At 40.0% G+C, this 14,824-nt stretch overlaps 1 protein-coding gene across 3 annotated transcripts in view; it reads right to left on the minus strand.

Annotated features, from left to right (window-relative positions):
- SRGAP3 (SLIT-ROBO Rho GTPase activating protein 3) overlaps positions 1–14,824 on the minus strand; it is a 200,795-nt gene that overhangs the window by 81,230 nt on the left and 104,741 nt on the right. For all 3 annotated transcript variants that reach the window (XR_014005099.1, XM_081183997.1, XM_081183996.1), the window contains exon 4: positions 2,618–2,680. Coding sequence is in view for 2 of the 3 variants with exons in the window: in XM_081183997.1 (XP_081040123.1) it covers positions 2,618–2,680 (63 nt within the window). In the remaining variant the exon portion in view is untranslated. The remainder of the gene's footprint in view (positions 1–2,617; positions 2,681–14,824) is intronic.

Below are 14,824 nucleotides of genomic sequence, written 5' to 3' on the forward strand. Positions count from 1 at the left end.
CACACACACACACACGGAAGCGTAGATATAAAAAAGCTCATTGCTTATTCTTACAAGGCATAGCAATAAAGTCTGTCACTTTTTGCATCATTAATTTGCATTACCCAAAGTATTCTGCAATAAATAAAACTAATATCTATTTATTGCACAGTACTCTAGGCAATGCATAGTAATAAAACTATTTCTAAATATTCTGGATGTTGCATAAAAATAAATTGGTTTTATGGCCCTGTTAACATGCATTCCACACGGTCCTCCACTTCCACCAGTCTTTGCATATGATATCAGGGAAACATTTTTTTTCACACAGTTACACAACGTGGGGAGGCACAGCCTATCAGACATTCCCAGTGCCCTGTATCCATATTGCTCAACCATGCTTAGGATCACAGACTTTATTATGATCACGTACAATAAGGGAACATTAAAAGCATACCCTATGAAGCTGCCTTATATCCAAATTGGTTCCTGCCTTAGTTCTAGTCCAGGGTGGGGAACATTTTGCCTTCCAGATGCTGCTTAACAACAACATCCATCAGCCCCAGCAAGCAATGGTCAATGGTCTGGGCTGTTGGGAGTTATAAGTAAAGCACCAGCTGGAGGTTCCCCATACCTGCTCTAGGCAGTTAAGAAGAGCTGTTGTCCAGCAGCAGAGCATCTGCTTTGCCTGGCAAACGTCCCAGGTTCAATCCCTGGATCTTGGTATTTCCAGGGAGAGATCCCTGTCTGAAAACCTGGACAGCCTCTACTAGTCAATATTGGCAATACTGAGCTAGATGGATGAGTGATCTGATTTTGCATAAGATATCATCCAATGTACAGTGTGGCCTCAAAGACATCGTGAGACAGTATCAACCCATGATGCTGCTTCACTTGCTTTGTTTTTGTCTTTTACACAGAGTAGCAAACTCTCCATGGACACTCTAGGGCATAGACAGCCAAAGTGCTGCCCTCCAGATGTTGCTGCCTTCCCATCCACCCAGTCACCGTGGCTAATTGTGAAGGAAGATGACATCTGGGCTCCAACAGCATCTGGAGCACACCATTCAGACTACCACTGTTCTTTTTCAACCTTCCTGTCAACCAAGGATCTTAGGCTATGCCACACTGGTCCCCAAAGGAATACACAAAAGAGCTTATTTTTCAAGTGACCTGGCAACCGTATCCACATTCCTAGCTTACTTCTTTCTTGGCATAAAAAATGTTTTGTTGTAGAGAAAAATAAAAGCTGGAACTCATTAAATGGTTCTCTGTTAACCTGGAGTGAGGGCTTGAGCAGAGGGCTGTGTCTTGGGTCCTGTACTTTTCAGCAACTTTGTAAATGATTAGAACGGAGGACAAGTAATGCTTATCAAACTTGCATGTGACAAAACGCTGGGGTGGGGGTAGCTAACACTATAAAAAGACAGCATCAAGGTTCAAAATCATCTTGACGGGTTGAAATGCTGGGCCAAAACACCATAACAAACTCCAATGAAAATAAAGATAAAGTCCCACATTTAGGTACGAACGATCAGAGGAACAAATATGAGACGGAGGTGGGAGAGGGAGATAGAATACCTGGTTTGGCAGCATGATATGTGAAGAGCATCTAGCTGATTTAGTTGATCAAAAGCTAAATAGAATGAGGCTCTTAAAAAAAAAACCTAATTCAATCTTAGCTGCATTAACAAAAGCACAGTGTCCAGATCATGAAAGGTAACTGTTCCATTCTATTCTGCACTGGTCAGACCACATCTGTAGTACTATGTCCAGTTCTGAACACTCAGGATACCTCTCTGAATATTATATATTATGAGATTTGAGCACGGCATAGTTAGGAGAAAAACAAAGTTTATATATTAAACTAAATATCCCACATACCAATGTGAATTTAAACAGAAAAAGGGGGAGTTTTTCCCCAGTTTTAATTATGAGCAAGTACCTTGGCTGTGCATAGTCTGGTCTGTTTCAAAACTAACCAAAAACATGACCTCTTGACTGAGTTCCAAATGCCATGCCAAAATATCATAACCTTAAGCCATTTCTGTAATTTCTAGTATTAAATATATATAGAGAGAATTGAAGCAAAGGCATTTGAAGAGGCAGGGGGATTGCCAGTTTAGTGGTGTCATACATGCCTCTTTCAAATCACATCATAAACCATCTCAGAAACTTGCAATATCTTATATTACAAAACTGCTTAATGTACTTGTCACTAAACCCCCATGACCATCTTCTTCCTTCATCTTGCCCCACCTCACCAGATGCCTTTACTACTGTCCCATTTTCAGTTAAGCATGCCTAAGCTGCAATGCCTTTCGTTTATCTTGTGGAAATGGAGTAATAAACATTCCACTGGTATACTACCTGCCACTACAATGAGATGTTTGCCACCAGCAACATGTATATTTCTCAACAGATATACAACTACACCTCTCAATTCTAGCACTCCCACCATAACCAGTATTTACAGTCACTTTTCATCTCTCTCTAGCGCCAGGGGAGTAGGAAGTAAATTCTGGGATGATTTATTGGAGGAGGAGGAAAGTAAAAGAAGACCCTAGTAATGTCGGATTTTGGACTAAAGTCTGGCCAAAAAAAATCATTTTAGAAGTGCAAGAGTCATGTTACTCACAGTGTAGAGTTCATTGGTCACCTTCAGGAGTTCTTCGTGCATCTGAAGTCCAATTTCCTTACTCTGGAACACAAAACAAAAACGTTAAGTTGAAAAAAAGGTAAGTTTGTTGCAAAGGAAAGAACTAAATGAACACGAAGGGTGGACTAAAATGTTATCAGAGCTTATTTGGCACTGCATCCAAGTTATTGTTACATTTCGCCCTATAAAGTGTTTGAACTGAATTGTATAGTGCTGTAGGTGAACTTGCCCACTGCAAAAAGTCTGTACGAGAGGCACTTCTATGTTCTTAGCATACTGTGAGAAAAAAATAAATGTTAAATAGAACTACAATTAATAGAATCAGATATAGGCATCTTAGCAGTCAGAACAATAAAGTACTACATGGCTGGGGAAGAAAAATGGAAGACATTTTGACAAGGAATACAGGGGGAAATGGTCATTTAAGCTGTTATAGTTTTCCAAATTTATTTTTTAATTTGTCTACAAAAGAATATTGTTAATCCACTGCAGATGTAGTGCCATATTTATTATAGCCACATTTTTCATGCTTTCCTCATTTTACAAAAGAGCAGGAGAATTTTTGCAACAGAGTTAGTTTCTGGTAATTCAATTTTTTAAAAAACCCGCTTCTGAATGTGTTGCCAATTTCCTGAACAGCTATCCAGATGGTTTTCAAAGCCCTTGTTCTGCTCTGCAGTGGTGTTGCTTTTTTAAGCAGTATGTGCATTTCAGTCATGAATGTGATTTTGGGGAAATAAAATTGCCTTGGGTTAGAGAAATGCCTTCAGTACTTTATTTATAAATGTAGCTACAAATGCTTTCTGTCCAGAAATTGAATTGGTAGAATCCCAAAAGGGATGCAAATCACCATCTAGGCTCTGCTTCTCTCATTCAGAAATGTTAAGTCCAAATTACATGTGTTCTTTATCTTGAAATAGGCAGTAAATACATGAACCATTAATGTAGTTCTCACAAACAGCAGATGAGGTAACAAGCCATGTAACTCCACAGACTGGTCCCCTCCAGCTATTATTGGGACCATCAGTGTCAGTGAGCATGGCCAATGGTCAAGGATGATGGGACTTGTAGGCCAAAAGCATCTGAAAGTCACCAGGTTGGAGAAAGCTGTTCCAAGAGTTCTAAAGTCCAAGGTTCAATTGCTTATGAAGCTAGCAAAGGATGTCAGATAGCAGGATTGTGTGAGTCCTCTGCCTGAGATCTTAAAGAGCCACTTCCAGGACAGAGGAGATGGTTATAGGCTAGAAAGAACAGTGTTATGAGTCCATCGAAGCCAGTTTCAGATGTTCATATATGAAAAACCCTATGTTCAGCTGCAAGTGGTGAATATATGAAAAGTTGACACTGCTCCCAAGATACACTCTCTTCTGTGGCTTAGAAGTTTAAAACAGGAGGTACCAGTGTGCTAAATCAGCAAGAGGAGCCTTCTCAACTGCATGCAGTGATGAGAAAAATGTATTCTGTAAATTTCCACTGATTTATCTCACAATTTGCAAAACATGGCACTGAAAAAGCTTGGGGCTAAATTTTGTCTTAAGTTAAAGCTTAACTTAATTTGCTTAAAGGAGGGTATGTCCTATGGACTTACCTCTTAGGATTTCTGTATACTCTATGTAGCCTCACCCACAAACTTGATGTAACCCCAAAATAAACCTGAATTTAAAATATGTTAAAGTGGGGATAATCTACAAAAAAAAAAAAATACAACTGGAAAGGAGGGGGAAGAATGGCATTGCTGAAAAAGGAGCACAGAAGAAGCATAGGCATATATATATATATATATATATATATATATATATATATATATATATGAATGGAAGAGCATAAGGAAAGCACCTCATGATATTGGTTACTTTTTGGTTCACACCATAAAGCTTTTTGTTTTTTTAACTCCCCAGGGATGCAAAGGGGTGGCTCATACACTTCAGCAGAAAAGTTAGAATCATAGAATCATAGAATCATAGAGTTGGAAGAGACCACAAGGGCCATCGAGTCCAACCCCCTGCCAAGCAGGAAACAATGTTAAAGTTTTTTACAAAGTTAAAGAATGTAATGTAGCTGGAATTTTGGGCAAGTGTGTCCACTCCACACACATCCCTAAAAACAAACAGGGAGTGCAAATGAAGGGGGGGAGCAGTTGAAAGAAGCCTGATATGCTTAGTGGGCACAGAACGCTGGCTGGCTGACTGTTGCGGTGGGGGGACGGGACAGGGAGGAATCATATGCCTGAAATTCTGACCATAAAAACAGCACACACTGCAATATTTTGTCGCAAGGCCCTACATGTTCTTTATAATTCAAACAAACTTTTAAAATAGATTTCTTCTAAAACGGTGGCACATAACAAGCAGCTGGTATAATTTCATATCCCAGAATTTTATCACATGGTTGGTCTGAGCCAAGAGATCCCACATCTGACAGGAAGTCCTATAATTGAAGACATCTGGGTAAGCCATCTCCTGCCACTAGCAAAGACTACATTACTAAAATAAGGTGTTGGGTATGGAGCATACACAGGCAGAAAAAAAGTTGGCACAAGACAAACAGATGCACACACACACACACACACACACAGAGAGAGAGAGAGAGAGAGAGAGAATTTCTTTAACAGCAAATTCAAGTTTACCCCTTATTACAACAGAGGATTCAAATATGAAGAAATCACAAAACTTTTTCAGAAGTGATGAACGTTCAACATATGTCGAACGTTTCATCTGTGCAAGTATTTCCACTCACCACAGAAGAATCCCCACTTCCCTCCTGCTATGTGAGGTTTTAGGGGTTTGCCTGACCCACCCAATCCAATTGGGGGTGGGGTGGGGTGGGGAGGAAACCCTGTTGCACAAGCGTAAAGAAGCCTTTATGCAGAGCATCCACGGACATAATTCATTAGGTGACTCCGGTGCTGCTATGTGCTTTCCATTTCCACAAAGCATCAGTTGCATAAACATGCTACTGTGTGCAATACACGAAAGGAAACACATTGCTAGGGCAAGGAGAGAGGGCACCGTTCTCCTTCAAATATCAAATCAGACTGAGCTATTCTGTGCTTCACCTCTGACACTTGTTGCTAAGGTAGCATATCCCTCTGCCATTTTGAATATTTCCCCAGAACCCTGGCTCAAAATCTCTCCATTTTGCCTGCCCTCACTGAAGCATCATTTGCCCAACATTCTTCAGAGACCCTATTAGCCATAACCCTTGTGAGCTTGCATCCACTATTTGCTAATACTTTTGCATAGGGATGTATTTTTCATTTTTGTTTATTTAAATGATTTATATACCACCCTTCAAGAAGTTCCCCAGACAAGCGATTTTCTTTCAGCCCTCGAAAATAGCAACAGCATTATTTCTTTTGGTCTGTTGATATGCAAAAATGGGTATCAGGTAAAAACAACTGGATGCAAGGGGGGGAATAGTAGAAAAGATTTTTTTATTTCAGCTTTTATGTCCCACACATTGCCTCTGAGTGATATTTTGTTTTTAAAAGAAAATGTTTAGCAGGAAAGGTGACAGTTCTAGCAATATGCCTGGAATGTTTTCATTGCAAGGATTTGTGATTTTTGCTGGCCCACAGCCTCAGTGTTTAGCTTTCAATGTACTCAGCTATAAACCTTTCCAAGGAAAATTTACTACTTTGCTCCAGAGGACTTATGGGTTTTATGCAGCAAGAAACCACAGCCACTAGAGGACAAGTGCCCTTTGTCATTATAACTTTGAACAGGCACTGGAACAAGCAAAGCAGTATTACTACTAAGTATTATAAAGGTCTTGAAAGACAAGTTTAATATCAACCTAAGCCAGCCTGTCAATGGAAAAGTCACTGGTATGAGATTATAAAAGCTTAGTGAAACTAATGAGAGGCCTTGGGGCTTGGATCTGGAGAATGGATCATGTCTCTCAGGCAAAGGTTGTTATAACAAGTGGCCTAGCCTGAGAAGATGTGACAGTTTGGTCCACATCAGCAACGCAATCCTAAGAGTGGGGGCGGATTCCAAAGTTAGATCATAAATCTAAGCTCAGGCAGCAGAATGTTCTTCCATGCTCCACTATGCAACTCTAGTCTAAACCATTATAAATTATTATCATTGTTAAAGAATCATAAAGTTAGAAGAGACCACAGGAGTCATCTAGTCCAGCGCCTTGCAATGCAGGAATCTTTTGCCCAGCATGGGGCTTGAACCCACAGCCTTGAGGTTAAAACTATCAAGTTCTACTGACTATCATTATCATCACCATCCACCTTGAACCAGCAGGTCCCAGTGGGAGTTACAACCACTTAAAACTCAATATTAGAATCAGTTAAAACAAATTCTAGTCGTGGGAATAGGGTGGGTCCTGAAAACACACACTTCAGGTGTCAAAGGCCAGGGTAAAGAGGCACATCTTCAGCGTATGGAAGGGGCCTGATGCACCTCTGTTGGGGAAGGAATTCCACAACCTAGGAGCTGCCACAGAGTGACCTCCCCAAAACCACCCTGCTGGAGTTCTGAAGGCAGTGAAACTACCAAGAAGTCTCTCTGCAAGTCTTAACACCTGACAGGAGATGGTCTTTCTTGTGCCTTATGCATAAAGAGAACCCTTCTAGGTCAGGCAAATTGCTTATCCAATACAGCATCCTGCTCTCACATTAGTTAGGCAGAAGTCTATGGGAAGCCTTAAAGCAGGATGTGAGTGGAACTGGCAGTGAGGGTAGAACATAGCCTTAGCCTACATAAATTTGACTAATTCTCTTTTAAAGTTGGCGGCCCTCACTACATCTTGTGGGAATCACACACAGTCATAACATAGTACTTCACACATGTTGTTAATGTGAAGTACTTTATGATGACTGTCTTGTATCTTCCAACATCCAGCTTCACCGAAGAGAAAAGCTTCATTGTAACATGTACTGGCTCCCAGTACATTTCCAAGCACAATTCAAAATGTTGGTGCTGACTTTTAAAGCTCTAAACGGCCTCGGCCCACGGAACGTCTCCACTCCCATCATTCAGCCCAGACACTGAGGTCCAGCTCCGAGGGTCTTCTGGCAGTTTCCTCACTGCAAGAGGAGAAGTTACAGGGAACCAGGCAGAGGGCCTTCTCAGCGGTAGCGGCCTCCCTGTGGAACGCCCTCCCATCAGATGTCAAGGAGATAAAGAACTACACAATTTTTAGAAGACATCTGAAGGCAGCCCTGGATAGGAAAGTTTTTAATGTTTGACATATTCCGCTGGAAGCCACCCAGAGTGGCTGGGTATAAATAATAACATTATTATTATTATTATTATTATTATTATTATTATTATTATTATTATTATTATTACTATGCTCAATGTGTTCTGGCATATCACCCTTGCCTGGGGCATTTGGAAAAATATTTGTGAATTTTAAAAAATACTAATGACTTCAAATTGTGTATGTCTACAAGATATACTGAATAATATTTTTAAATATTTTATTTTATTTTTTTTTAATCATATTTATTAAAATTTCCAGTAATGACAGAATAGAAAGAATAGAAAAGATAAAGAAAAGAAAGAAACAGAAAGACCAATTTTAAACCCTTATTTTCATAACCTTCTTTCTGAGACTCCCTCCTTCCCCTCCCGACTGTATTCCCCTTTCCCTAAGTTGGTTCCACAAGTTCTCATTCCCAATTTAAACCTAATATGTTGTGCCTATCAAAATACCAAAGTTATATAGAAAGATAAAAGATAAAAGATAGAAGAAGATTCAAAAAGTTGGTTACATAGCCTTTGGATTCTAGAATTCCCCCTCCCTTCCCCGGTTTAGATTCCCCATGTCCATCAGTCTGTATGTTGTCAGCCTGGAGGTCTCAAGTCCACAGCCAAATTTTCCTCAGTCCATCTTGCCGGTTTTCTTTAAATTTGCTTATTTTGATGCTGTTTAACTTCAAAAATCCAGTCTAATAGAGGCCTTTAATTTCCTTTGGTCATAGTTGCTCCTCCCATTGTTCTTTCCGTGGCGTAGTTGGTCCTTTGCTCTTTTATTTCTTACTTCCTCAGGTTTCTATCTTGTTCAGCTGCAAAACCATTTTTATTCCGAAATCTAGTATCTCTACAGAGGTTTGTTATTCAGGAACAAAAACTTACGTCCAGTTCCTACCTTGCTTCAATAGAAAAATTCTATTGTGTTGTCACCTCTGTAGACAAAACAATATTTCAGTTTAGCTGCTTTCCCAGGAGATAAGTCCTGTACCCATCCCAGAGTAGTTTTCCACATACGCCACTTGTAATGTCCCAAAGCCCCTCTAGGGGGGTTGCAGTAACTTTGTATCCTCTAAAATATTTTTAAATATTTTATTAACTCTTTGTTATCAATAGAACTCCTAAAACTTTCTATGTTGAGCATCATTTTGAAGCTTTGTTTCCTTTTGCGAGAGAGCGTATCAATATTTTTCGTTCTGCAACTCCCTTTTTCTTCTTTCAATGTTATGTTAAAGCAAGGCAAGAATCTATCACATTATATACTTGAAGAAAACATGTATCATAGGGAAAATTATGATATTGCACCTAGCTAGAAGAAACACTAGTGTAAAAACACTGGAGTGAGTTTGAAACATTACCATCAGCTGTAATTTTAAACCACTACTATCAGAACAATATGCCACATCAATAGACATACAGATTACAAGCTTTCATTCTTATAGGAGAATTGTTGTTGTTACTTATTAAATCTGTATTCCACCCTTCATCCGTAGATCTCAGAGTGGTTCACAACATAACAATACAAGATAAAAAAACAAAATACATAATAAAAACAAGAATAAAAACAAACCAATAAACACCCCCCCCCACTCCCTGGAGGGCAGGGAGTAGGCAAAGTTGTTACATTGGCTTAAAAGCAGAACTACATCTGTTGAAATGGAACCTCATTGCCACCATAACATGCCATTTAAAGCCCAGCAATAAGAACAGAAACTCAAATGGGGTTTTTTAAAGCTGATTTTGTATGAGCCAACTATGACTGTTAGCAGTAATCAAGATGCTAAGATTGTGTTCATGGAAGACAATCTTACTTGGCTAAGAGTGATCGTCAAAGAAGAAGAAGAAAGAAGAAGGCAAGATGCTAAACAGATACCCAGGAATTCACTTTCACTTGCTCAGCAAAAATCATTTGCACTGTTTTATTTTACAGAATCAAAAGCACTTGCATTAATATTAGGGGACATGAGTTTCCAACAATCAAAGTGATTTCTCGTTAAGATCATGTCACCACAGGATATTTCCTATGCAGCCTACCACAGAGACCTGTCTGGACAATTAGACACTCTCACATAATCCACCGTCTTGAGATTTTAGCCCTTTACCCTTGCAAAGTGAAATCTATCTCCTATGATTGTGGGTGATTAATTATTTATGCAAATGTCACAACACAATGATGCAATGTCTTCTGACACCATAAAACCCAGAGAGGCAGCAATGTAATGATGGGTCTTCCTCCAAACCACAGTACATCTCAGAATGGCTATGAGATTACAGCAATCAAGGCATCCCTGGAAGGAAAGATATTTCTAGCAAGGAATGGATACAATGGGAAATAAACCCATTTAAAAAATCCATTGTACATGGGATAGATGTATAACCACACACAACCAGACAAGCAATTGTAGTACCTATATATGTGCATTATCTCCCTTTAGAGGTCAGCAATAAGCACAAATACAGTGGTACCTCGGGTTACATACGCTTCATGTTACATACGCTTCAGGTTACAAACTCTGCTAATCCAGAAATATTACCTCGGGTTAAGAACTTTGCTTCAGGATGAGAACAGAAATCCTGCTCCGGCGGCGCGGCAGCAGCAGGAGGCCCCATTAGCTAAAGTGGTGCTTCAGGTTAAGAACGGACCTCCGGAACGAATTAAGTACTTAACCCGAGGTACCACTGTAAAATGATTTACAAAAAAACCTGTCTGTTTAGAAATTACTTAATTCCTGGGAGTAACTGCATTACCACTAGTTGTAAGGAGGTTACCATGAAAAAAACATTTCCCCCACTAGTCTGTAAAGAAGCTGAAGTACAGCTGGGTTTTTTAAGCATCGCTTTTGCAATATAATTTCACCATAGTACTAATAGAGAACATCCCTATTTTGGGAAACGCAGTGATGATAAAAAAAAAATACTTTTATATTATCTGCTGAAGAACCAGAAAACTGGCAAAGAAAAGTGTTTTGTGGAATCTGTCTCCAACACTCCCATTACAATCATGGGCCCAATTTTGTAATGCATCAATGTAACAAACAGAGGACAAGATAATGATCAGACAGTGGAGATCTAAGATTACTGATATAAAAGCCTTGGGGTCATTTTAGCCATTTAGTCTTCAGTCTCCATCTAATCACCGGCAAGCAGTAAATGTACCAACATTATGAATCATAAAATCTCCAACAGTGATTAGGCAGGGCAGCTCCTAGGTATCTGAAGGTAATGGTTGCTCTTTACTCCTTATTTGTTTAGTAGGTTTGTTGTCCCTAATTTTCTCCTTGGCTCCTCTATAAAACTCCATCGACTTTCCTTCGTGCTTTGGTTGGATAGTGGCCTTTAGAACTGAACAAAGGATAACATTTTCTTTTCCTGTTTCCTTCTTTTACACTGATTTCCTCTCCCCCACCTACCTATTCTCACCACATCTTATCATTACATTAAGAGTGCATTTAAAACTAACCAAATATCAGAGCAAAATACCCCCAGATACCTTGGTAGCTAGAGACACATCCCAGCAGCACCATGTTCCTTACACCTTTACCTCAAGCATGCCCGATAAATTCACCTGCCCTCACCCCTAGGCATGGATAGTTGGAAGCAGCAGGCTATTTGCTAAATCAATCATTGGGATCTACGTCTACAATTGGAATAAAGGTGCACCTGGAATTTCTATTCCTTGCAACTCCCTTTGCCAAAACCATACCCACAGAATAGCAAATGGAAGGGCAGTTGTGCAACAATGGTACCTACAGTAAACAGGATCCTTTAACAGCTGTGTATCTCTGAGAGAGTCATGACCACCTAACAGTTTATGGTTGTTGTTGTTTAGTCGTGTCCGACTCTTCGTGACCCCACAGACCAAAGCACGCCAGGCACTTCTGTCTTCCACTGCCTCCCGCAGTTTGGTCAAACTCATGCTGGTAGCTTCGAGAACACTGTCCAACCATCTTGTCCTCTGACGTCCCCTTCTCCTTGTGCCCTCCATCTTTCCCAACATCAGGGTCTTTTCCAGGGAGTCTTCTCTTCTCATGAGGTGGCCAAAGTATTGGAGCCTCAGCTTCAGGATCTGTCCTTCCAGTGAGCACTCGGCTGATTTCCTTAAGTTTGGAGAGGTTTGATCTTCTTGCAGTCCATGGGACTCTCAAGAGTCTCCTCCAGCACCATAATTCAAAAGCATCAATTCTTCGGCGATCAGCCTTCTTTATGGTCCAACTTTCACTTCCATACATCACAACCGGGAAAACCATAGCTTTTACTATATGGACCTTTGTTGGCAAGGTGATGTCTCTACTTTTTAAGAGCTGTCTAGGTTTGTCATTGCTTTTCTCCCAAGAAGCAGGCGTCTTTTAACTTCGTGACTGCTGTCACCATCTGCAGTGATCATGGAGCCCAAGAAAGTAAAATCTCTCACTGCCTCCATTTCTTCCCCTTCTATTTGCCAGGAGGTGATGGGACCAGTGGCCATGATCTTCGTTTTTTTGATGTTGAGCTTCAGACCATATTTTGCGCTCTCCTCTTTCACCCTCATTAAAAGGTTCTTTAATTCCTCCTCCCCAACAGTTTACGGTGATGGTGTGCATTTCTTCAGCTTGGTTTAAGAAATTCTCTTCTTTAAACACTGTGGCATGAAATGCTGATGAAGAAAAGGCTTAAACTTAAGGAAGAGACCTTGGATCAGCTGCCCCTTCTTTTATATCTCCTCTCTCTAAGTGATACCATCAATTGGCATAGAATCAATACTTGGTAAGGATATTTCCAAGGGCTACTTCAACGGTTCTTAACTTGTGGTCCATAGACCCCTGTGGGGTCCACAGATGGGCTTCTGTGAACTGAGCTCAAAAAGGAAACCAATTTCTGTGTACATCCTCTTGGAAGCTGTGGCAAGCATACATTCACCATAGCTACATATAGCAAAATAACTGCACACAATCATCCTATTACATGATTACGCATGGTTTTAAAAAGAGCAAACATACAACAGAGTCTAATCATGTAGGCCAGATTTCATATGAAATTTACAAAAAGTTAGCGTATTTATAGCAAACTTCTAAAAGGGGAGCGGGGAACTCTACACATTTAGTTGGAGTTTTGGAAATGTAACCTTAAAGGAGTAAGAACATAACAGGATCCTCTGAGACAGTTCTGCTTCTAGGGTTAAAAAATGTATTTCCATGCTCGTGTAAGGCAGCTTGATCTCTTCATATCAGAAGGTGATAATGGCTCCAGGCCCTAAAAATCTTTACCTGCTGATTTCTGCAGATCAAGCTGCAGTTACAGGCACAAGAGAAGGCTGGGCTGTTTTGTGGTTAGTTGGCAACCCAATGTTCCACAGCTACCAAGGGGATTCCAGAAGCACCTGGGCATAGGAAAATGAATGGGTGAGGACTTTTTCTTGAAAGTTCAGCACAACACAGCTGAACATGGTTTGCCTTAGCTCATCAATATGTTAAACCAATAAATGAAATGTGGCAAGGATGAAGAGTGTTAAGAATGACTTTGAAAGATGAGTAACATGCTTTTATTGATAATTTCTAGCTCCATGCAAACAAGTTAATTCACTGGAGCACTTTAAAATGGAGGGGGGGTAGTTAATGATAGCCATTTTGTCTACTTATTTCTGAATAATTCTGCCACTTCAAAAATCTCATATAGAACTTAATGGAGTTTACAGTTCCAGAGACAAAAACAGGTAATGGGTGGTCTTAAGGGAGGTAAAGGAGAAAAAGCTCCAAGGATAAACACTACTAGCAGATTGCTAAAGGCTAATAAAGCAAGGATAAATTATGGGTGTTTTCATATATCCCTCATATTTGCATGATGAAAATACCCATTTGCAATGGAAAAATTCACCACACATTACCATTCCTGTATGTATGTCCCCACAAGATGTCAAAACCAATTAATAATGGCTCAAAGGGGGAAATTAAAAGTGACATCTCTGAAACAAAATGTTGCTCCAATTTACCATCAGAGCAATCTACAACAGCTGTAGAACAATTAGGGGCTGTTCTTAACCCTTCTAGCGCTATCCAGCCTGCACAATTATTCTTAAAACGAGCTTCAGCATGGCCTCCACAGTATGAAAGTTGGAAGGACTGCAAAAACAAAACAAAACACTGAAAAATAAGTTCCAGGAAAGAATCTTGCATTGACGCAGCAGATGCGCCTCATTCACTTAGCCATTTAAGGTAGAGCCGCCAGATTATCTACCTCCTCAACGTCCGCATAATAAAACCATTTTGCATTTGTGTTTTCTTTTGTTTGCTGATGTGAGCTAGCAAGACTGGATACAGTGGGTATGTCCTGTAGGATTTTTAAAAAGTGTAGTGGGAAATAATCATGTGACAACATTGCAAGGAAATGTCTTGAAAAATATTAAAAGAATAGCTATTTCCAGGACAAATTAGCATGTGAAAAGGACTTTAGTGTGTGTGTGTTTTTAAATCACATTGTCACACATGTTATTAATCTGATTTATGAGCTGATCACTTTTAAAAGTATGCAAATCATGCCTGATTATGAATGCCTGGCCCAGATGGTGTTCTTTATTCTGGTCAGTAATATTATGGCTTCACACATGCCTTGGCTTTCCCAAATATTACAATAACAAACAAATAAGCACACAAATAAGAAAGGAAAGGCTAATAATAATACACAATGGATTAAAGCCTAGGGGACTAGTTCCAGAATGTAAGACGCACACACAACAGTGACAAAATTACAGCACGAAATAAGCTGTTTAAAAATGGTTTTAGCTCATCATTGTTTCCCAGAGACTAGTGAGCTGTACTGAGAATTCAGCCTTAAGTGACATGTTGTGAATAGAATCTCAGATGCACACTCAACACAATAACTCTGCTTTGCTCCGATTAAAAGCAGGTGCTGTGTGTGGCAAGCTGCGGATGGCATCAAGCTAATGCTACCTCTGGTTCATGCCAGGAACATATCAGCTTGGGGTGATGGCAGAGGGGCACTT

The sequence above is a fragment of the Podarcis bocagei genome (genome assembly GCF_964188305.1).
Source record: "Podarcis bocagei genome assembly, chromosome: 2".
In the NCBI taxonomy this organism is placed as follows: domain Eukaryota; kingdom Metazoa; phylum Chordata; class Lepidosauria; order Squamata; family Lacertidae; genus Podarcis; species Podarcis bocagei.